Genomic DNA, 23423 nt, shown 5'->3' on the forward strand with positions numbered 1-23423 from the left:
AATTATTGATATTTTTTGTGCCGTGTGGTTCCCAGCACTAATACAAAAAATAAAAGGACCACTCCATCTCTTTCCCGTGGATGTCGTAAAAGTGACTAAGGGATAGGCTAATACACTTGGGATTTTTATTTAGGCGATGGGCTAGCATCCTGATGCTATTTGAATCTCAATTCTATGATTAAGCCAAACAGCTTAAGGTGGTCGTGGCCGCCAAACAGTCATTTCAAGACTGTTTGTTGGCTCTGTCTACCCCGCATCAACCTTTCATTAATTAAATTTCAATTCCATCATTTAACCATATAGCTGAATGTGGCCTTACAGTCTTTTCAAGACCGTTGGCTCTGTCTACCCCGTGATGGTATGAATGTATGATAGAGTAGATGAATAACCCTACACCCAAAACCGGGGTTCGCTAGTTAGCCACGCCGAATTTGAATCACGCTCCTACATACATACATATGGTCACGTTTATATCCCTTGCGGGATAGACAGAGCTAACAGTCTTGAAAAGACTAAATTTCAGCCACGTTCAGCTATTTGGTTTAATGTTAGAATTGAGATTAAAAAATGACTAGTTGCTAGCCCATTGCCTAAAACAGAATCCCAAGTTTGTAAGCCTATCCCTTAGTCACCTCTTACGACATCTATGGGAAAGAGATGGATTGGTCCTATTCTTTTTTGTATTGGTGCCGGGAACCAAACGGCATTCACGCTCCTATAACTAAATAACCTCGACAGCCCAATGAATTGCTGAAATGAGATGCCACTCCCAGACCTACTGAAATATTTGTGTGCTCCGTGCCCACAATCTAGGTCAAAGTCCAGATCAGACTTAACTCTGAACGAGGGACCGACAAATAGCGATGGCATTGCAAACGTATTACTAACTTAACTGCTTTTGTGATTGAATAAATATAAATAGAGGCCGCATGTATTCAGGCTTTGTAGTAGAGTCCTTCATGTAATGAGGTTTTAGGCCCGAGTGGGCAGCGGGTGTACGCATGCGCGGGACGTCAGCGGCGCCCTCGGGCGGCGGGTCCAGTCCCCGACGCGTCTCCGCCGACGCCGTACCTGTCCACTGCCGCTTTTTACCTGCCGCAGTGCCGACAAACTCTTTTTACTAAACATGTATGAATGAACCTGTGTCTAAATAGGCTTAACAGTGTATTATATTAGTGAACTTGTCATATGTGGTGTTAGTTTTTGGTCCAGATCGGAGGCTGAGCCGGTCTCACGCCCTCGAAGGAATGCGGCAATTTTAACAACTGCTGAGACCCAACGTTGTGTAGAATCGACCGATCACGACAAATGATATAAGGTGAGTTTTGGGAAGGGCTGTTACAGTGACAACGTATGTTATTGTGTTCAGGCGACGTCAAACATCTTTGTACAAGTTGCCCTACATTATACGATATATATCTATAGGAGAGCCAGAGGAGAGGTGTGCTTAGAGCGAATCTTACCAGCCTTTATGGGTATTGCTAGAAATAAAAAGAAATAGCACATGATACTTCCGAAGGTCTATTATTTTTCTGTGCACAACTTCATTAATTTCGGTTCAGTAGACTTTGAGCAGTTTTGAATCTAGTTACGAATAAAAAGGAATTAATCAAATGAAAAGTTGGGAGAAGGTAAGATTACGTAGGTACTATTATCGACCAGTAGGTACATCTTGCCATATATTTTACCTACTCTACATTGCGTCCAAGATAAGATTATATTCACTATCTTCCCAATAAAACTAATTTATAGAGGGACTGAACTGGGATATAATAAATTTTAAGAATTCAACAACTATTTTTATCTGTAAACTATAAAATTGTGAAGCTTCGTAAAAATCTGTCGAACAGTTAGGTACCTATTTCGTATCAATGATATTTTTATTCTCGCGATTTTGTTATGATTTCGCGAAAGTTTCAACGTACTTTTAATTAATCCTTTCAGCTTTTACGTGTCGGACCAGTTCCGTGAGACTGTTTCATATAATTCAGATATTTCCTGTTTTTAATTATACAAATGCAAGTTTGCAAAAAAAGACATCGAATTAGCAAATTTAAATTTTATTATATTTCAAAATATTGTACTTATGTATGTATAATTAAATATTCAGACTAAAATATCTATATTTATGTTATTTTTCAAATATATATATTTATTAAATTATACATCTGCATATTTGAAGTCAGTCAAGTCTGTTTCTATAGAAGTAAGTAGGTAATGAATTAGTAAGTAAAATTCATTAAGTTATAGATTCAGCCGTTTAGTACAAATAGCAGAACACAGGGAGAATTTCCGAAATTCTTATAGGAAGAACTAGAAAATTATGCGTTTTACGCGGGCAAATACTAATTAGAAATGGAGACATATTTTATGTTAAATCTTCTAAAATATCTGACAATTTCTTCTCCAACTTGTAAAGGAGCTTGTAACATCAAGTTTACGTTCTAAAATTGCGAAATGTGTTGAGCAAAGCAGGTACTTGGATTAAGTAAGATGGATCACTTTCTTTTCGAGCAGCGAATTACTAGAGAGATCTATTCAATACGCTCTCTTTTCTCACGGCGACAATGGCCTACGAATTTACGAAAAAAAAAAATTGCTGGCTTCAACACAGAGCACTGACCGCCAGGCTCTTGTCAAAGAGCTACATGTACCCTTTGTGCAGCGCACATTCTTTGACTTGATTCGTAGATGTACGCAAAAAATGGAGGGTTGATTCATACTGCTTTTCAATCTTTGTCGAATCACAGTAGGTGTTTAATTTTATGTCGGAATCGCATACCCATGCATTCCGTGAATTGAAAGTTTGTGCACACTAAATGGCAGGAGAGCCTTTTAATAATAGCAAGCAGGTTGATTTCATTTTGGAGGCTTTAGTGGAATGTATTGTAATGGTCTGTGTAGCGGGAGCGTTGATTCGGCTCGACCGCCACCAAAGGGAAGATCTTCCGCCAGGCTAGGTGTAACGCCTGGGGAACCGCGGCTCCGACGATGTTGTGTCGGAGGTTGTATATATGCTCCAAGCCGTCAAATATTTTTGCCAAAAGCCTCAATATCCAATCACGCGACGCTATCAGTCAAAAACAGCGAAAAGTCTAAAGCAAAGTATCGTAATCGACCTCCATTAAATTTTGCATGCTAGATAAGTACATGTCAAATTTCAAATCTCAAGATTCTTCTATGTGCTTAGTCAGTCAATTATGTGCCCACTTATATTATAATTAAAAAGATCATTTTTAAAATTTATTCCGCGAAATTCGTACTACCTAAATGCATAGACACATTATCATAGCCTCATACGTGAGGTCATAGAAAATTGGTTGTCTATTGTTTGTATGCACTGGAGTGCATCTGGCGAGCAAATTGCCAGCTCCTACCCAGCACTAAATCATTCAGGCTCACCTGTACACAGTTCTGGGAACAAATGTGACTAACTAACTGCCCGCCAACCGCATGCACATTGCACAAATTGCTTGCATGACCAGAATCTAGTAGTTTCCAAACTTAAATTGCTTTTTGTTACTAAGTATATACATCCACACTATAATAAGAAAAGATTTGTATTTTTTTAGGTATGTTTGTAATGAATAAACTCAAAAACTACTACTGTTATATAGAATAGACTTTCGGGAGGGACCGAGCCCACTTTACCTTTTTTTTTAATTTCCTACGGGCGCGAATCCCCACGCAAAGGCTAGTGTAAAATAACAATACGATTGAAATATTTATTTTTACTGACTTAATTTTTTTTTGTTTCATTTAATAACATATAAGGCGAATTTAATAATATCTTCTCCAGAAAGGTATAAATATATCTAACAGGGACTAATGCCAGAAATTCTAAATTCTTTAAGGATAACCCGCAGGACTTTTCAAACGATACAAGTCCCGCGGGTTCAATCCTTATCAGGGTTAGCTCATGATGGAAAACGGAACTATTTTTGAATGGGCTCGTTCTTGGATATTGATCTTTTTTTAACTATTACTTATATATCTATAATCATTTAATCCAGTTTAAAAATAGAATATTATAACATCGTTGCCCCAAAGTTAGTCTGGGAATCTGGTTTAATCTTTGTAATTTATTATAAAAAAAATGTGCCTTCTATGGTATGGTTTTTTGAATGAAGTTTCATTCAAAAAACCATAGAACGCACATTTACTTATGAGTTTATGAATGAAACTCAATGGTGTGGGAAAATCAAATACTAGTGCTTACAATAATCATTAATACGAGCTTTCGAGTGCATATTGACTTAGGACAACACCAACACAACTTTTTGTGAAGCTTCGAGAAGCTTAGTGTTCAGCTTTTACACACGAATACTCAAAGGCGTTAAGTAATGACTTCCTTACTCCTTAATGTAAGGAGAGCTTTTTTTTTAAAAAAAACCTAGTGTTAGTATCTTGAGTGGGTTCCATGTTATTCTCTTGAAGAATTAGAACCATGATTATAAAAAGTGTAAGGTCGAAGAAATAGTCTAATATTTACATACATACATACATAAAAATCACGCCTCTTTCCCGGAGGGGTAGGCAGATACTACATCTTTCTACTTGCCACGATCTCTGCATGCATATACTCTTATATATGTATATGAAGCGAAGGAAGGAATCAAGGAATGTATCACTACATAGTATAAAACAAAGTCGCTATTTTAGTGTATGCTTAAATCTTTAAAATTACGCAACGGATTTTGATGCGGTTTTTTGTAACAGGAAGAGTGATTCAAGAGGAAGGTTTTTATGTATAATTACATTTATAATTTTGCACCCGTGCGAAGCCGGGGCGGGTCGCTAGTGTATGTATAAATTACAACAAAACAAACACGCTATCTTCCATTAACAATTAGCCAAGTTGACACACACATAGGTACACGCAAGTGTTGCGGCTTCTGCGGTTCACTCCGGGCGCACTTTCTCCTAGCCCCGCTCATTAGCGATGCCACACACTTCAACAAAACACTTGACGCCCACGACAAAGTGTGGGTACTACTTATAAGTACGATAACTAGGTCCGTGTACACGGATGTTGCCCAATTTTTGCTTGTAATGCATATTTCTACCGTCATCTAAATATACGATGGACGGATATTTAAATTAAACAGTTCATCTACGTTATGGATCTTAGCAGCCAAAAGGATTTTTTTGAATCCCAGCCACAGATATGAAATCCTTCTAGGATTCCTCCTAGGTCGTTTGAATATATACTTATGATACAACTCCAAATACTCGAGACACCGAGGTTGGAGAGAAGTCTTGTTTTGCTGGAGTTTAATAAAGTTTAGTTACAGATCATCTAGGATCGTGGACATATGATGCTTAGAACTGAGAATTGAAGTGAAGTGAGAATCCAATGAGGGCCAACATTAGGGGGATAATGACAACGTAAGCATCAACTAAAGGAGGAAAACCCGTCGGAATTGAAATATTAGAAAGGCTAAAAGTCAGTTCAAGAGTACCCGAAACCGCCGACTTTGCATGAAGACAGTTATGAATGTGGATGAATCGAAAGAAGTATGCAGAGATCGTGGCAAATGGAAAGAAGTAGTTTCAGTCTACCCCTCTGGGAAAAAGGCGATATTTTATGTATGTTCACGCAGAAGCGGTCACAAACTGCACTGCAGCATTTTCTTGAATAACGTCAACTTCACACAATTAAAGATATTCATTTAAGTCTTTTCGGTCTTTAATTTTTTAATCGCTATTATACGAGCGAAGTGTATTTATTCCCTGTCATTAAATTACATGGAAAAATCATGTTACAATGATGTTGATGTCATTCACTATAGGATCGCTAGAAATTTCGCTGGAAAAGTTACAAAATTCAAAATTTATCTAATATCAACGAGATGAAAGACGTCTAAATCCCGTATCCAAATCCCTGGCAAAGAGTTAATCTTTTGTCGGGAAGGAGATCTAGCGGGTATGTTTGTGGCAGCTTATTGAATGCAAACAAAGCCGGGGGCGGGAAGCTGGTAAACAAGCCGGGGTTCTCGTGTAAAACCGCCATGTTTGCGCTCCGCCTTAGTCTATGGAGTAACACATTTGACACACGATAGATCAATTTTTGAAAAAAAAAAAAAAAGAAAAAAAAAAACACATTTGACACGATGTCCTACTTAATATTATAAATGCGAAAGTTTGTTAGTATGTCAGGATGTCAGTGTGGATGTTTGTTACTCTTTCACGCAAAAGACAAGCCAGAATAACATATAGGCTACTTTTTATCCCGGAGTTCCCGCGGGGTTGATTCCACGCGGACGAAGTCGCGGGTGGCCTCTAGTATAAGATATACATAGGTATTAGATAGATTACAGGTTATGCTATTTTTTTATTGTACATACATACATACATATGGTCACGTCTATATCCCTTGCGGGGTAGACAGAGACAGTCTTGAAATGATTGAATGGCCTCGTTCAGCTATTTGGCTTAATAATAGAATTGAGATTTTAATTGTACCTATTTGTAATTATTTGATTTTTTTTATTTCGTATCAGTAACACTGTCCAATGAACTTCTTACAGAACTAGATTTATCCGCAGTTGCGCCTGCGCGTATTTAGCGCCACCTACAAAAGAGTAGAGATGCCGTGTGGTTCTCACTCCATCTCTTTCCAATGGATGTCGTAAAAGGCGACTGAGGGATAGGCTTACATAATTTTTTTTAGGCGATGGGCTAGCAACCTGTCACTATTTGAATCTCAATTCTATCTTAAAGCCAAATAGCTGACCGTGGCCTATCAGTCTTTACAAGACTGTTGGCTCTGTCTACCCCGCAAGGGATATAGACGTGATTATATGTATGTATGTGCAAAAGAGTACAGGTTTTTCGCAAATCCCTCGGGAACTATAGTTTTTACCGGGACGAAAAGCACCCTATGTCCTTCTCCAGATTTTCAACTACATATACTACTAATTTCAAGAAGTTTGGTTTAGTATATATCGCGTAAAGAGACAACAAACATACTTTCGCATTTATCGGCTGCACGGGTAAGCAACACAGTCAAGGTCACTCGTCATCGGATGATGCGGTAAAGGTGCTTGCCGGGCGTCGAACCAGGCCCGCCCAGCAGGTTTGCACTTGAGCCGCCGGCGTCAATGGCATTATGTAACAGAGTGTATCCCACTTTTGGACAAGTTTGAATCTGAAGTAAATCAGTCAATCAGTCCAAATATCAATACTATAAATTTGTCTGTTTGTTTGTTTCTTACCTCTTCATGGGTTATCTTCTGTATTAATCTTTTTGAAATATCACGTACGTATATTGTGAAGAGTTGAGAGAAGTTTAATTCCAGTAAATACTTACTAAAGTTTCCGTGGGATTTGCGAAAACATGTTAGATACGTATATTTTTTTGGAGGGGCAATGTTTGAAATTTTATTGACTTAATCAAATCTAATTTTTTTATCGATTAACCAAAATGGCCACTTAGCAATTTTTTGATATTCACGGTATGGGATAAATTTATTTTTTTATTTATATTTCATGGGATGGTTATAATTTGATAGAAAAAAAGGAAAAAATAATTTTAATTTATATAAAAAATATAAATAACGCTCGTAATACGCTTTTATATTTTTTTCATCACTATTTTAACAATCTTGTTATATTTATTAACGATACCTACATATAATCCGGTTTTTATCGGAAGTTCTAAATTAACCTCAAATACATGATTCAAAGTTTAACTCAAGGTACAATCAACAACATAAATAGATAAGAGCAGAACAATCAAAGAAAATAATTAAAAGCCCTAAACATTATATTTGTCATAATAATGGCTTTTGGTAATATTATTAAGCATTATCTTTTATATATTTATTTTGTGTGCTGTGTGGTGAACCGCCACTAATACAAAAAAAAATGGGACCACTCTATCTCTTTCCCATGGATGTCGTAAAAGGCGACTAAGGGGTAGGCCTATAAACTTAAGATTTTTCTTTAGGCGATGGGCTAGCAACCTGTCACTTTTTGTATTTCAATTCTATCATTTAGCCAAAAGCTATGTCCTTTTCACATAGGCTCTGTCCGGTTGCAAAAAAAACACTATCCTTTCTTAGTGTACCCTAGGTTACATAAATACCTGCACGCCAAATTTTGACCTTTCGGGAAGTGCGTTGTAATTACAGTCAATCAGTATCCTATTTTGTAAATAAAGATTATGTTTTCGACTGTACCTGTTTCATTACACCGCGCAGACCAAACTTGAGGCTAATTAACTCGTTGCACGTAGACGGGCTGCCAACTGGTAAACTAGGTGGGGACGGCACTACCATGGGGCGAAAGCAATCGCTCCGGGCGCTGATTTCTTGAGGGCGCCTCAGACAAAGGATTAATTATACCCCCAGATTATGCCCTAATGTTCCATTTCATGGGGTAGACCAAACTTGAATTAACTCCTTGAATGTAGATAGTTGCGAAGTGGTAAATTAGGTTGTAACGGCAATACCATAGGACAAACGGAGCGACCGCTTTGGGCGCGCACTCCCGGGGCGATCCAATCACGAATATTCTCTTTGCATTTACGTTTCACTGCTTCCAAAAGCAATCTCCATTTTCCTTTATATTTTAGCATATGTTCCATTTATCATCAAAACATATTTCTTTATTTTTCTTATATATTGAAAAAAACTCAATAAAGGAGATCATAGAACTAATACAAACAAACACACCAGACGATGGAATGAAATTTGAGATATTGGGAACCATCTTCTCCGGTCCATTTTGCTTCTTCGTTTTTTAGCAGAGGACATTAAAACATTTATTACATTATAATGCACTAAATCGACGGATAGTTGTCAAATAAAACATATTTGACTTTCCTTTTTATTTTAATCCATTAGGCAATTTTTATATTAATAACATAACAGCAAGGGGGCGCCATAATACGTACTCGCCCCATTCTAAAACCTTTCCTGGGCCGGCACCGTGGCCTTTATTACTTCCACCGCCCGCTACGAATATCTCCATTCTCTTCTCGAACTAATGAACTTCGTGAAAAGAAATAACCAAGTTTCTCAGTTATAGTTGCATTATTACAAAATAATAAATAGGTTACTTATCCCGTTTGGGTGTAGCTATATTAACAAAGTTCGCCGAGGGAACGTGTTGGGTAGTTCGTTTTGTTAGACTGAAATGATATTGTGTAGAACTATCCTGACGGTGTCTGTGGCGGGGCGGTAGTACGCTTGTCTGTGACACCGGAGGTCCCGGGTTCGAATTCCGGTCAGGGCATGATGAGAAAAGAACTTTTCTGATTGGCTTGGGCCTTGGATGTTTATCTATATAAGTATTTATTGTAAAATATTGTATCGTTGGGTTAGTTATCTTGTAACACAGTCTGAGAGTCTCGAAAGTAGATAAGTCTCGAACTTACTTCGAGGCTAACTCAATCTGTGTAATTTGTCCCTTATTTATTTATTTATTTATTTATCATAATCCTTCTATTACTTTGTACTGGTTGCGTCTTTCTGGAGAGGATATTAATAAAAAAAAATATGTGATACAAATTATAGGTCGTTAGTGCAAACTTGCAATTTAAATATAGGTAATGTCTACCCCCGTGGCATGGCACGCGCGATGCCGTTTTTATCGCGCGAGAAACTATCGCTGTCCCGCTTTTTATTATGACGTGAAACGGGATAAAAACGGGGAACATTTTTTTAACAACCTATACAAAGCTCCACAAATTAAGAATTTATTTAATGACCAAATCACAATACTTATTTATTTGCCAACTCCATCATAGCGTTGTACAGCATTTTGACAGCCGATATCATCATCACCATCAAATATATCACGGGCATTGCTGCCAACATTACAACAACTAGAACGTCCAGTTGGTAGTATGTAGTCCAGGGCATGTTGGCTGCTGGAGCTCGGAGATGCTTTGCCCCTCCATGTCTGAGGGTGTACTCCGTCCACCAGACCGCGCGCTGGAGAGGAGTTTGAGGCTGGTCGGATAGGATAGACCGGAATCTCATGATGTTTTGTTTGTAGCTGGAATAGTGGTACAATAAAATGTAAAAAAAGAAAGAAGTCTAAAAGATACGACTTTTCGCTCGCAAGATGGCGGGGAAAAAATACAGTACCTATTACAAAAATAGTACCTAATACAAAACAATATTGATTCAGACTTCCGTAAACAGCCTAATTTGAGCAACATACATCCATATAGGATCCATATAGGATGTATGTTGCTCAAATTAGGCTGTCACGTCTATATATCTTGCGAGGTAGACAGAGCCAACAGTCTTGAAAATACTGAAAGGCCACGTTCAGCTGTGTCAGCTGTGTTCAGCGACAGCCATGGGAAAGAGATGGAGTGGTCCTATTCTTTTTTTCTATTTGAGCAACATATGAACTGATTAACGAAAAATTCTCTTGACCTTTCATCATGAGCTTATTCCCCAATCCCCATTTCATTATCAGGTGGCATCTATAAAGCTATGTGTTCACTAGATACAAGAGTGCTACTCCATAAACTAATAATAACAACAACTTACGTATCATCTTTGGTGAGAGAATCAATTGCATCTTTAAACTTCTCTTCACTAACTTCATCCAAGTCTACCTTTATGCCGATTCTATGCCGTTCATACATGGCCACATTATACCATTGGTCAGCCAACATAGGTATACCAAGGAGTGGTACACCAGCCGAAATAGCTTCGTCAGTAGACTGCAGACCCCCTTGAGTCACGAACAATTTGATTTTGGGATGTCCTGTAAAATGAAAACAAAGAATAAAGCAGTGTGATTGATAGCATTTCTTATAAATAAATAAATATATACGGGACAAATTACACAGATTGAGTTAGCCCCGAAGTGAGTGCGAAACTTGTGTTACGAGGTACTAACTCAACGATACTATATTTTATAATAAATACTTAATAGAGATAAACATCCAAGATGGGTCTTGGATGTTTATCTACATTAAGTTTTTATTTTGCCTGGGGGAAAATCCGAAAAAGTGCTTTTCCCATCATGCCCTGGCCGGGATTCGAGAGACTAACTCTTTCCACTTGCCACGATCTCTGCATACTTCCTTCGCTTCTTTCCTTCCTTTTCTGTATGTAGGTATTAATTCGTAAATCTCGAAAAGTTGTTGACGGATTTTGCTCCTGTTTGAAATGTTGGACAGAGACTTTTCTGAGGAAGCTCGATATCTATAAAAGCTTCCTGTGCGAAGCCGGAGCGGGTCGCTAGTGATAAATAAATTTGAGCTGAAACTCGATGCCCTACTTTCTATATATAACCAGATGCCCTGGATTTTGACTGACATAGTTGTTTGATTTCGATCAAATTGATTCTCCTCTCGTTCATCATATACCATACATATGGTCACGTCTATATCCCTTGCGGGGTAGACAGAGCCAACAGTCTTGAAAAGACTGAATGGCCACGTTCAGCTATTTGGCTTAATGATAGAATTGAGATTCAAATAGTGACAGGTTGCTAACCCATCGCCTAAAAAAGAATCCCATGTTTGTAAGACTATCCCTTAATCGCCTTTTACGACATCCATGGGAAAGAGATGGAGTGGTCCTATTATTTTTTATATTGGTGCCGGGAACCACACGGCACCCGTCATATTCCTTTTATTGCAATTACAGTATACAAGGATCTGCTGAAGACATTACAAATAATCTACCTACTTACTGTAAGGAGTTATGTGCGAAATATTACGGCTTCTTGACCTAGGCCTTTGTCGTACCGCCATCTTAAATTATCTGTTTGGTCAGCTGGTAGACTGGTAGAGAATGCCAAACTGCATTAAGTACGCCTTTAGTATATTTTTTATGCAATAAACACACATACATACATGTAATCACGCCTATATCCCTTGCGGGGTGAACGGAGCCAACAGTCTTAAAAGGACTGATAGGCCACGTTCAGCCGTTTGGCTTAATGATAGAATTGAGATTCAAATAGTGACAGGTTGCTAGCCTATGCAATAAAGTAAATAAAAATTTCCTTAAAACATATTTTACTTACCTACTCTATTGTCACTATTAGAATCTCAATTCTATCATTAAGCCAAATAGTTGAACGTGGCCATCTTCTTTTCAAGGCAGTCATCATCAGTCTTTTCAAGACTGTTGGCTCTGTCTACCCCGCAAGGGATATAGACGTGACCATATGTATGTATGTATATTTTACTTACTCAGAAGATCAGATTGTGGCACCCACTTCATAATTTTGACGTTCTTTGGACGTCCGGGTAATTCTTCCTTGTCCCACTTCCAAATAACGTCGTAGGGTAAGCGAGACAAAACATTTGTGATGACTTGTATTTTCTCTGGAGGCAGCGAGGATGGGCTCACGTTGGTTCCAAAGCTGATGTAGATGACGCCATGAGTGGATGAATCTAGATACGCTTTGAAATCCTGAAATGGAGTATGGAGAAAAGGGTGGTAAGGGCGGTCGTGCCCCTTTTTTGCTCGTTGACATGTATCTAGCTGTTAACATACATATTGTGTGTTGAAGTAATCTTATTTAAAAAATTCTCGTGTCACAATGTTCGTTCCTTTACTCCTCCGAAACGGCTTGACCGATTCTCATGAAATTTTGTGAGCATATTGAGTAGGAGTCTAAGAATCGGCCAGCATCAAATTCTTATTCAAACTTTTATTTGCATAAACTTTTTTTCATACCCCTTAGTGATAAGGGTTGTCCACCCTTAACATTTTTTTTGACTAGAAATAACTTAAAAATTATTTATATGGCATATATAAACAACGTTTGCCGGGACAGCTGGTGATGAATAGATTTAGATCACATTTACTTAAATAAATTTACTTAAATAATAATATAATAAAAAATGGACCGTTAATTAATATAGTGAGTTTAAAAGCATCACATTCGATTAATATCGCGCCAAGATTTTGTTGAAATTCCGGGAAAAGATATTTACGAATCTATTGTGTATAAAATCAAACGTTCATGTCTCAAATTGTAGTTTATATTTTATTTTTACAGTTTCGTAATCACGTCTATATCCCTTATGGGGTAGACGGAGCAAACTATCTTGAAAAGACTGAAAGATTATATACTAATCCTACTATCGAATCTCGAATTTAGTACTATGAACAGACTAAATTATTTTATTGCTAGATTTCTATGTATTATACCACGACCATGATGAATGTCATTGGTGTTAAGTTTCTGAGTATAGCACATAAATTATGCAAAACTGTATGAAGAAAAAAATAACGCTTTCCACAATTGTATTTAAGTAGGTAAACAATTTGACACTAACCTTTAGCACAAATAAAAACCTAATTAGAATATTAAAAAGTTTAAAAGGTTAGATAGTAACTATTTTAAAATTTTAATCTACCAAAATTTTAATCTACCAAAATTTTAATCATTTCTTAAATCAAACATAAAAATAATAGGACCAGGGTAAAATACTCGTACCTAACTTTTTTTGATATATTATATGGTAACATCAAAGTTAACACCAAGCAGTCTTTGTCTAAAAAAAGAGGACTAAAATATAAAACCTACAATGTACATCTAAAGATTCTATAAATTTTCGGGAGTATAGGCTAAGCATTATTTAAACGACAAAATGGCGGTTATTTCGTATATTTTGTATAGTAAGAAAATAACGTCTATGAAGGTATTAATGTCTATGAAGGTATTGACGGCCTCTGTGGCGCAGCGGTAGTACGCTTGTCTGTGACACCGGAGGTCCCGGGTTCGAATCCCGGGCATGATGAATTGATGAGAAAAGAATTTTTTCTGGTTGGCCTAGGTCTTGGATGTTTTTATATAAGTATTTATTATAAAATATAGTATCGTTGAGTAAGTATCTCGTAACACAAGTCTCGAACTTACTCCGAGGCTTACTCAATCTGTGTAATTTGTTTCGTATATCTATATATTTTTGATTAATACTTAGGTACATATAAGTACATACCTGCGGTAGTTCTTTCAGTGTGTTTATGTGAATTCCTCCTACATACTTAACGTTGGGAGGCACGGGGCGGTTCGAATCCCACATTGGAAATGTATTCAGAAATAACATATCTATATTATTATACAGTTCCTTCAGACGAGGAACGTTAGGACCAAAAACTCTTTTATTAACGTCATCTAAAACAGTTTCATATTTGTCCATATCTAAATAGAGGTAGCCTAGTAACGCTTCTATTCTTTCAACGATGCTCAAATTGTCAAGTTTCTGACTACCAAATGTTGGATAAAGTATAGGATGGTCAGGTGCACCAACATTATGTAAATCAAAATAAAGTGGGAGGAATGAACTGATTTGTATCACTGGCACTTTGAAAATATGCGAAAACCCTAATGTTGGTAGAACAAACGCTTCGACTAGTAACAAATCAAACCGCCCCGTTTCATTCTTTATAATCTTCTGAACTTCATCTGAAGCCATCTGTGTTTCAAAAACTTGTACTATTGTATCAAAAATAACGTCAAGTTGTTTCACCAAGCCGCCTTTATCGCCGAATGCAACAGCTTCATTCGTAACTTTCTCAGTCCATAGTTTATAAGATACATCGTGAACATCTATTTCTGTTAGATTATCAGGTTTGTCGCTATTAAGGAAAGCAGGATCTGGCGTGATGACGACTACATCATGTCCTCTTCTAACTAATTCTTGAGTCAAAGGTCTAAATGTCACTTGGTGACTTATAGATGGCGTTGGAAACACAGCCAATATTCTGGCGCTCTCATTTTGTAATATACAATATGAAAATATTAACAAAAATAATTTTAACATTGCGCACGTCGAACACAATAGTCTTTTGGGTTTTAACTGATGTTATATATTATTTATGCGCATATATTGTTAAGAAAAGGTGGATGGAATGTTTTTAGGAACTATAAATAAAACGACCAAGTTTAATCAGATGCATGAGAGTTACATATGTACAGTGAGACGATCCTATAGAGTGTAAACAGAAAATCACAATAATAAATTAATAAACACAGACAAACATAAATCATGCCTCTTTTCCGGGGAGGTAGGCAGAAACTACATCTTTCCACTTGCTACGATCCCTGCATACTTCATTAGCTTCATCCACATTCATAACACTCTTTATGCAAGCTCGTTGGTTTCAGGTATTCTTGATCTGACCTTTTGCCAAAACGTCTCCGAATTGACGTACGATTTTGTACGTTCGTCTAGGCCTTCCCACTCCACCTGTCCCATTCTTGCTCCCTTTGTATATTTGCTTAGTCAATATACTTTCATTCATCCTCTCGAAACAACCGAACAATCTAAACATTCCCTTTCCAATTCCTGCACTAAATCTTCTTTGACATCACAACAAATTCTCTTATCACACTGTTCCTTATCCTGTAACTCAATTTTACACCGATTATCTTAACTGCTCTCTTAAATTTGGCATACTTACAAATAGTTATAATGACGAAGGGAGGCATGTCTTAATTCCCGTGGGAGCCGTGCCCCGGGCAAAACCGGCCTTATCATTAAAGATCCACGCAACCTTAAATGGGATGGTTTTTTTAGTGTGCCAGGTGGTGGCCAGGAGATTAGAGTGCCTAATAGTATTTTGATGGCCTCATAATAATCCTAGATCTTGTAATTTGCGTATCGACCGCAGGAGGTTTATTTAAATTTATTTTTTTTCATGCCCACACCCAGGCAGACATCTTGTTTGAAGACACATATCTAAACTTTTGTACCTTAGCTTAAGTATAAAATAGTATTTATTTTATAATTTTTGTACATTATAGGGCATTGTTTTCTATTTTTTCCTCATTATCAACAGTCAACAGGTAACAATATCTTAGCTTATATCTTAAAATGTATATGCTTATATCTATGGACGGTCCTAGCTGATATACATACAGTAATTAAAAAAAAAATACTAAAAGAAGAAACCACATTTGTCTTTTCTGAGCAATAAATCTGTTCAATACTTTTAAAATAGACAAATCTAAAACGTAAAATGAAAAGCAGGTATGTATTGTCAACCCTCACTAAATGAGCGATCAGCTGATGGAAAGTCAGACTCATTTCCTTTATTTTCCTTTACGTTTTTAGTAGACAGAGCCGAAAGTCACAAAAATCAATCCCAAATTGACATTCAAAATACAGATTCTGAAAACTAATCTTACGTTTACGAAGCCACTCAGTATTAATCTGCACATTTTCCTATATCAGCTTACTACATATTTAAAGGTAGGTAGGTAATGTATTTCAAATATTAATTAAATGTACGGAACCTCACAATAACTACGGTAAGCCAAATCCCACGGCGGCGGACACGAGCCGGGTCACGCAAATAGGTTAATGGTTGCCGAAAAAAAGGTCGTGGGGGAAACGTAATCAAAGGTGTAGCGTTCTTCGCAAACCTATTCATTCACTTTATACTTTATACATAGGTACATAAAATCACGCCTTTTTACCGGAGGGATAGGCAGAGACTACATCTTTCCAGTTGCCACGATCTCTGTATACTTCCTTCGCTGCATCCAAATTCATCACTCTTCAAGCAAACTCGGCGGTTTCGGGTATTCTTGACCTGACCCTTTGCCAGGACGTCCTATTCATTTACTTTCATATTATATATTGGAATACTGTTATATATGTATATTGGACTAAACTTTTTACGTGTATTTTTAGCATGCCCCTAACAGAATACATACATGCATACATATAATCACTTCTAATCCCTCGCGGGGTAGACAGAGCCAACAGTCTTGAGCAGTCTGATAGGCTACGTTCAGCTATTTGTCATACATAATGATAGAATTGAGTTTCGAATTTTGACAGGTTGCTAGCCCATTGTCTAAAAGACGAATCCCAAATTTATAAGCCTACCCCTCAGTCGCGATTTACGATATCCATGGGAAAGAGATGGATTGGTCCTATTCTTTAAGTTTTTCTCAAATTCATCATTAAGCTTTACAACTGAACGCGGCCTTTCAGTCTTTACAAGACTGTTCTGTCTACTCCACAAGGGATTTAGACGTGATTATTATAGTAAGTACGTTTCTGTCATTTCCCGTTGCTTTTTCACAAAGCTCGAAGCGAAGCGCCGTTTATATTTAGGGCGAAATCATCATCATTACGGTGGAGAACTGGGTTACGGAGCTGGCATTTTTGTATTGCCCTCCCGCCATTGCGACAGCTTTGCCTCTAGTTATTACTTACCTTCATTCATGTACTGTACAGTTATTAATGTCGTAACGTAACGTCTTTGCGTTGAATTGCTTCATCGAGTCCACTTTCTGATTGTTTATATTTGTAAACTAGAGGCCGCCCGCGACTTCGTCCGCATGGAAACCCTATCAATCCCGCGGGAACTCTGGGATAAAAAGTAGCCTATGTGTTATTCTGGGTCTTCAGCTACCTACATACCAAATTTCATGGTAATCGGTTCAGTAGTTTTTGCGTGAAAGAGTAACAAACATCCATACATCCATACAAACTTTCGCCTTTATAATAGTAGTAGGATTACGAATGTCGGTTAGGCAAACGTAATGTACTTGTTTGTTACTAGCTGTGTAAGCGACTTCGTCCGCGAGGAATATTTGTTTTGGGCATCATTAAGGATGAATAATTTATCCCTTTTTTTATCATTTTTTCTTCGCTCCTTAGAGTTGCAGCGTGATGTTATATAGCCTTAAGCCTTCCTCGATAATTGGTCTATTCAATACAAAAATAATTTTTCAATTTGAACCAGTAGTTCCTGAGATAAGCGCGTTCAAACAAACAAACAAACTCTTCAGCTTTATTACCGTGGCGCGCGGGAAGATCTTGACAACTAGACCTACATGTTTTTTTTTTATTGGTCCAAACGCTTTCTAAGCCTATTATTCACCTTGTCAAAAAAAAACAGCCAGATTGGTAGAATAATTGCGGAGATATTGCATTTGGTAGTATGTGGATAACTCGATAATTAGGGTTTTTTTCTTGACAAGACTATATATCAATTTTCGAATTCTCAGAACTTTTGTGAAAATTATTACAAGTTGTTTTATCAACTTACGATCTGAAAACAAATGAGGTTCCTAATCTGATATGTGAATTTGTTCCTTTAGAAATTGTACCTCCTTCCCCGATGTAAACTGATAAAACGAATTAATCGGTTATACTCGATTTATATCATACGTACGTTACTTAATATTTTGATTAATACATTTAAAATTTATTTATTGTTTTACATAGTAAATTGATATATTCAGATAATTAGTTAATCTTACGCAAGTATAATTGTTTTCTAGTTTGGTAGGTACATAACTTTGATCAATCACACAATATTTTTGTATTTTAATAAATATTGACTTTCGTACTAGCTGTTGTCCAAAGCTTCGCCTGCGTAAAAAGTAACTCACATCAGGCTCCATCGAATACAATATACAATAAAAAGGTTTTTACATTTGTAAGCATTGTGTCACTAGCTTTTATTTTTAAGGGATATAAAAAAAGGAAAGATTTGGTAAAGAAAGCTGTGTTTAGAAAGAAAGAAGAGTATAAAGAGGAATTTGATAAAAGGCTATCAGAAGACTTTCAGTCAAATTTGAAAGTATTCTGGAAATCCGTAAGGTCAGCCCGAGGAAAAACTATAACCAGAGAGCTGACTAGGATCCGATGCCAGGATGGAAGCGTTGTGAAAGGAGAAGAATGTGTGCTAAAGGAAGGACATAATAAGGATTTCTGCTATAGCGAAGAAAAAGAGAATGAGATGAAAGGCCAAATTGAAATTTTCGAAATTGTGGAAGCACTTAAGAGTATGAAAGCGGGTAAGGCTGCTGGGTATGATAGAGTGTCGGTCGAGATGCTAAAAGCAGGAAAAGGCGTAGTAGCTAGTCAGTTGTACTGCCTTTTCAATTTGTGTTGGAGAAGCGGCCGAGTACCTACCAAAAGATTGGTGTAAGGCTGTTATCGTACCACTTTACAAAAGAAAAGGGTCACAACTGGACTGCAAAAATTATCGTGGTATAAGCCTGCTTAGCGTCGTCGGCAAATTGTATGCTAAGGTATTGATTAATAGAGTCAGGAATGAAACTGATGATAAAATATGGGATGCTCAAGCGGGATTTTTGGTCTTTTCTTTGCGGTGCATAGCCGAAAAGTTTTTGGCCAAGAGTCAAAAAGTCTATTGCACATTCGTAGATCTGGAAAAGGCCTATGACAGAGTTGTGAGGAATGAATTGTGGTCAGCACTTTCTATGCATGGGGTGAGCAGTCTCTCAATACGAGCACTGAAATCCTTATATGAGGATTCGAGTGCTTGTTTTAGGATAAACGGAGCGCACACTGAGTGGTTTAAGATTGAAAAAGGCGTTAGGCGAGGATGTGTTGCGTCACCGTGGCTGTTCCACCTATTTATGGATAGGTGTTTGACAGATTTGAAAGAGTCTGAAAGTGGATTAAGGATGAATGAGTTACTCGTCAAATGTCTGCTCTATGCCGACGATCAGGTTATACTGGCGTCATCAGCAGAAGAGTTAGTGGAGATGGTAAACTGTATGCATGAAGCTTTAAAGGAGAAAGGAATGAAAGTGAACGTACGTAAAACTTAAACACTGGTTTTTGAAATGGAGAAAGAAATGACAGCATATAATATTTTAATTGGAGGAGAAAAAGTTGAGCAAGTGAAAGAGTTTGTATATCTAGGATCAAAGTTGGCAAGTGTGATAGTGATATTGAAAGGAGAGTGAACACGGGGAACATGGTAAATGGAGCTTTGCATGCCTTTATGAGCAGTCAGAAACTATCCAAAAAGGCTCGACTGGCTGTGCATGGCGTGTTGGTCCCGACATTAATGTATGGGAGTGAAAGTTGGGTATGGCAAAAGAAGCACGAAAGCAGAATAAATGCAGTGGAAATGAGAGCGTTAAGGAGTATGATGGGTGTGAAATTGAGTGACCGGATAAGGAACAGCGTGACAAGGGAATGTTGTGATGTGAAAGAAGATGTAGTTACAGGAATAGAAAAGGGTATGTTAAGATGGTTCGGTCATGTGGAGAGGATGAATGAAAGCAGGTTGACTAAGCAGATATACTTACAAGGAGAGTGTGGAGGGAAAGGTCGGAGTGGGAAGACCTAGACAAACGTATCTTGATCAAATTAAGGACGTCCTGGTAAAGGGTCAGGTCAAAAGTATCCGAAACCGCCGAGCTTGCATGAAGAGAGTTATGAATGTGGATGAAGCGATGGAAGTATGCGGAGATCGTGGCAATTGGAAAGAGGTAGTCTATGCCTACCCCTCCGGGAAAGAGGCGTGATTTTATGTATGTACATATGTAGTAATAGAAATAAGATGATAGTAGTAGAAAATATTGTTCTGGGGGTACATTTTTAATAATGGCGGCCCAGTTTTCGCAAGCAAGTCAAGGTCGCAAAGTATGCAGATGAAGTTGCTGCCCATCCACCAAGGATTTTAATAACAGTTTTGGTTTATAATTGTTGTTTACTACAAAAAAGACGAAATATAATAGGTGAAAAACTTGATAACTCATCTTTACATTCTGGAAAATATATTGATAAATGGATTAGTCACTTGATAAGTCGTCGGTACGCATATTGACATGTCGATTATTTCAAAAACTAAGAAAAATTATGCAAATTACTGTACGTTATTCGAATCATCGTAAAAAGTTTACCTTAGATAAAGTATAAGTTATAAATGTAACAAACAAATGCATTTTCCAGAGGAAGCCAAAGTTTAAAATGGCTGCCCTGTAAAATTGCTTTTTTCAACATGTCAAATTCTTCCCGCGGGGCACGGTTATATTAGTATAGATTTAATTTCTATGTTAAGTATTGGTTGGAATTCTTTCTTATTTAATTTATTTTTATTATTTTTGATTTTATAGTAGGTACCTACTGTGTGGTTCCCGGCTTTTTGGAATAAGACCACTCCACATCCCATGGATGTCGTAACAGGCGACAAAGGGACAGGGAATAATAAAACTTGGGCTTCTTCTTGTAAGAACTCAGTGTCGTTGACCAACTCCAACATTTTGCATAACACATTAATCCTGAATTTTAAAATAGTAAACCTGTTTTAGTAAGTCAATACACTCATAAAAAATATTTATTCACTAAATCCGGAAATTTGTAGAATAACTGTCTCAGGCGTGGCTGGTAGGTATTACGCAAGAGAATACGGGGTAGACAGAGCTATAAGATTTTACGGATAGGTTTAGCTACATATTATAGTTGTAATAGGTTAAAAGTCTCGATAATGTAATAAAGACTACGACCACAGATAAAATGAACGTACATAATATAGTGATGTTATAATATCCCTTGCGGGGTAGACAGAGCACACAGTGAAAAGACTGAAAAGCCTCTTTCAACTGTATTGGGATTCAAATAGTGAGAAGTTGCTAGCACATCGCCTACAAGAAGACATACATACATATAATCACGTCTATATCCCTTGCGGGGTAGACAAAGCCAACAACCTTGTAAAGACTAATAGGCCACGTTCAGCCTACAAGAAGAATATCAAGTTTATTAGCCTTTCCCTTAATCGACGAGTTAGATGTGGAGTGGTCCCATTATAAAGTGTCGGAAACCACACGGCACTAAGTTCCTTGACTTGAAGTTACCTATTAAAAATCCTAGTTTTCCTGTTTCTCTAAAATTTTTATTAATAAACTATGTACTAACTTGTCTAATTACCTCAAGGTTTTTAAAAGATATACCAAAAGCCTAGATACCGAGCCAACTTGCAAGTAATCTGAAAAAAATATCAGTTTTATGGCAACACTGAATTAAATAGGCATTATTTGAAGTTGCGTGTACCACGATACCCTTTATCTTGACCTCCCATCAGGCAGATACAGGCCACTAGAAACGATATCATAATTTGGAAAAAAAAATGAAGAAACAATAACACTAAATTATTTTTTGAATTGAGAACGCGCGCTGATTAAACCGTAAAGAAGATTGGTTCCTCGCGAGGTGCTTTATCGCCTGCAATTTGTGGCGAACGCCTCGCGCCGAAGATTGCGCGGATTTTGGCGGGAACACGGAACAAATCCCGCCGTATGCGGATTTAAATGAGGCTTAGCTATTTTCGGTAACACGAGTACTTTTTAAGGAACAGCGGCTTTGGTAAATAATAATATTGAACTTTTGATCATGAAATGATTTCAATGTAATTCTGTAGGTATTCGTTATTAACGAAAATTTCAGTAGAAATACCTATGCACAACAGGAAAACTAAATTATTTAAAAAAATGGGAAATTTTCACAAATAAGAATTTAAGTATAATATCGGTTTGATTCCAAATAAAATAATAAGCTAAGATTTACTTGTGACATTATTTTTTTAATGCAACATAAAATTAAAACAAACAAAATAAAAAGAAAAGAATTTCCTTAAACTTTAATTGGTTTTTGGTACACGCAAGCTACTCATACTTTCAAACATGTAATAAGTATTAGGTTATACCGTCTTTAATCAAGCATGCTTGTCTTTGTCGCATTAGATAAGAAATCTTTTTATTAACCTTTATAATTATTTTATTATTAATTTTTCTTATAGGCATATGAAACCAAACTCATCGTAGAGCAGCATAGCTCATGGTAACTGTGTTTTTTTCTTACTATATAACTACTGCATTAATCATAAAATAACTTAAAAAAAATATAGTCATAAAGGCTTCACGCGCTGCCTGCTATAAGAATACATCTGGCTGCAAAAATAAAAAAAATAACTATACCTTAAGTTAAACGGACTTTTTGGCGGGAACTCATACGTCATGTTGTCTATTCATGACTTCTAAGTGTGGATTATTGATTTTTATGTGAATGTTCGTGGATAACCATGAGTTTTGGACAGTGTTACAATATCGGATTTAATTACTGTATTGTAATGTAAAGCATCCACAGCTATTATTCGACCAATACAAAGTACAATTCTATGTCTAGAACTGTCTAAACTCAGTCAAAGAGTAAAAGAGACAAAAATAAATTCATGAAGACGTTTGATTGCCAAAAAGAAGAAAAGAACACAGAACACAGTTTAACGTATCAATTAAAAATACATTGGGAGAACTTTACTTAGCCATTTGGCACGTACACGACACAGATAATACACAGGTGCCTGAAATATAGGCCCGCATTGGCGAGCCGATGCGGCTTTTGTAGCTTTCGCAGATTTCGGGAGAAGTACTATCACAGAATAAAATAGTAAGGAATGGAATAGACATTCAGTATTAATAAAAATCAAGGAACCTTTTCACTTATTCTTCTATTTTAAATGTAAAAGGAAATGACTGATTGACATATTAACGAACAGTCCACACCGCTGGGTCTAAGGACTTGAAATTTGGCCGCATTGGCGTGTAGGTTTTTTATATGGTACTAGCTGTGCCCGCGACTTCGTCCGCGTGGAATAGTTATTTTGGGCATCATATTTATTTTTGCAAACATCCTCCTCGGCTTTATC

The 23423-nt window shown here is 37.1% G+C and overlaps 2 protein-coding genes across 3 annotated transcripts in view; one reads left to right on the plus strand and one right to left on the minus strand.

Moving 5' to 3' along the window:
• Window positions 1-1070: 1070 nt before the first annotated feature.
• LOC106129156 (protein turtle) overlaps window positions 1071-23423 on the plus strand; it is a 75178-nt gene continuing 52825 nt past the window's right edge. For both annotated transcript variants that reach the window (XM_060947668.1, XM_060947667.1), the window contains exon 1: window positions 1071-1318. The gene's annotated coding sequence lies outside the window, so the exon portion shown is untranslated. The remainder of the gene's footprint in view (window positions 1319-23423) is intronic.
• LOC106129157 (UDP-glycosyltransferase UGT5) lies at window positions 9690-14807 on the minus strand. The gene is made up of 4 exons (XM_013327639.2): window positions 13934-14807; window positions 12173-12395; window positions 10512-10731; window positions 9690-10005 (listed from the first exon to the last, which is right to left on the minus strand). The coding sequence occupies exons 1-4, from the start codon at window positions 14756-14758 to the stop codon at window positions 9729-9731; spliced, it is 1545 nt and encodes a 514-aa protein (XP_013183093.1). The 5' UTR covers window positions 14759-14807; the 3' UTR covers window positions 9690-9728.

Source organism: Amyelois transitella, chromosome 14, assembly GCF_032362555.1.
Source record: "Amyelois transitella isolate CPQ chromosome 14, ilAmyTran1.1, whole genome shotgun sequence".
NCBI classification, from domain to species: Eukaryota; Metazoa; Arthropoda; class Insecta; order Lepidoptera; family Pyralidae; genus Amyelois; species Amyelois transitella.

Coding starts and splice junctions, on each gene's coding strand:
- LOC106129157 (XM_013327639.2), bottom strand. CDS start 14,758: ATGTTAAAATTATTTTTGTTAATATTTTCATATTGTATATTACAAAAT. Junction 12,396..13,933: donor CACTGAAAGAACTACCGCAG/GTATGTACTTAT, acceptor ACTCCATTTCAG/GATTTCAAAGCGTATCTAGA. Junction 10,732..12,172: donor GCCACAATCTGATCTTCTGA/GTAAGTAAAATA, acceptor TTCATTTTACAG/GACATCCCAAAATCAAATTG.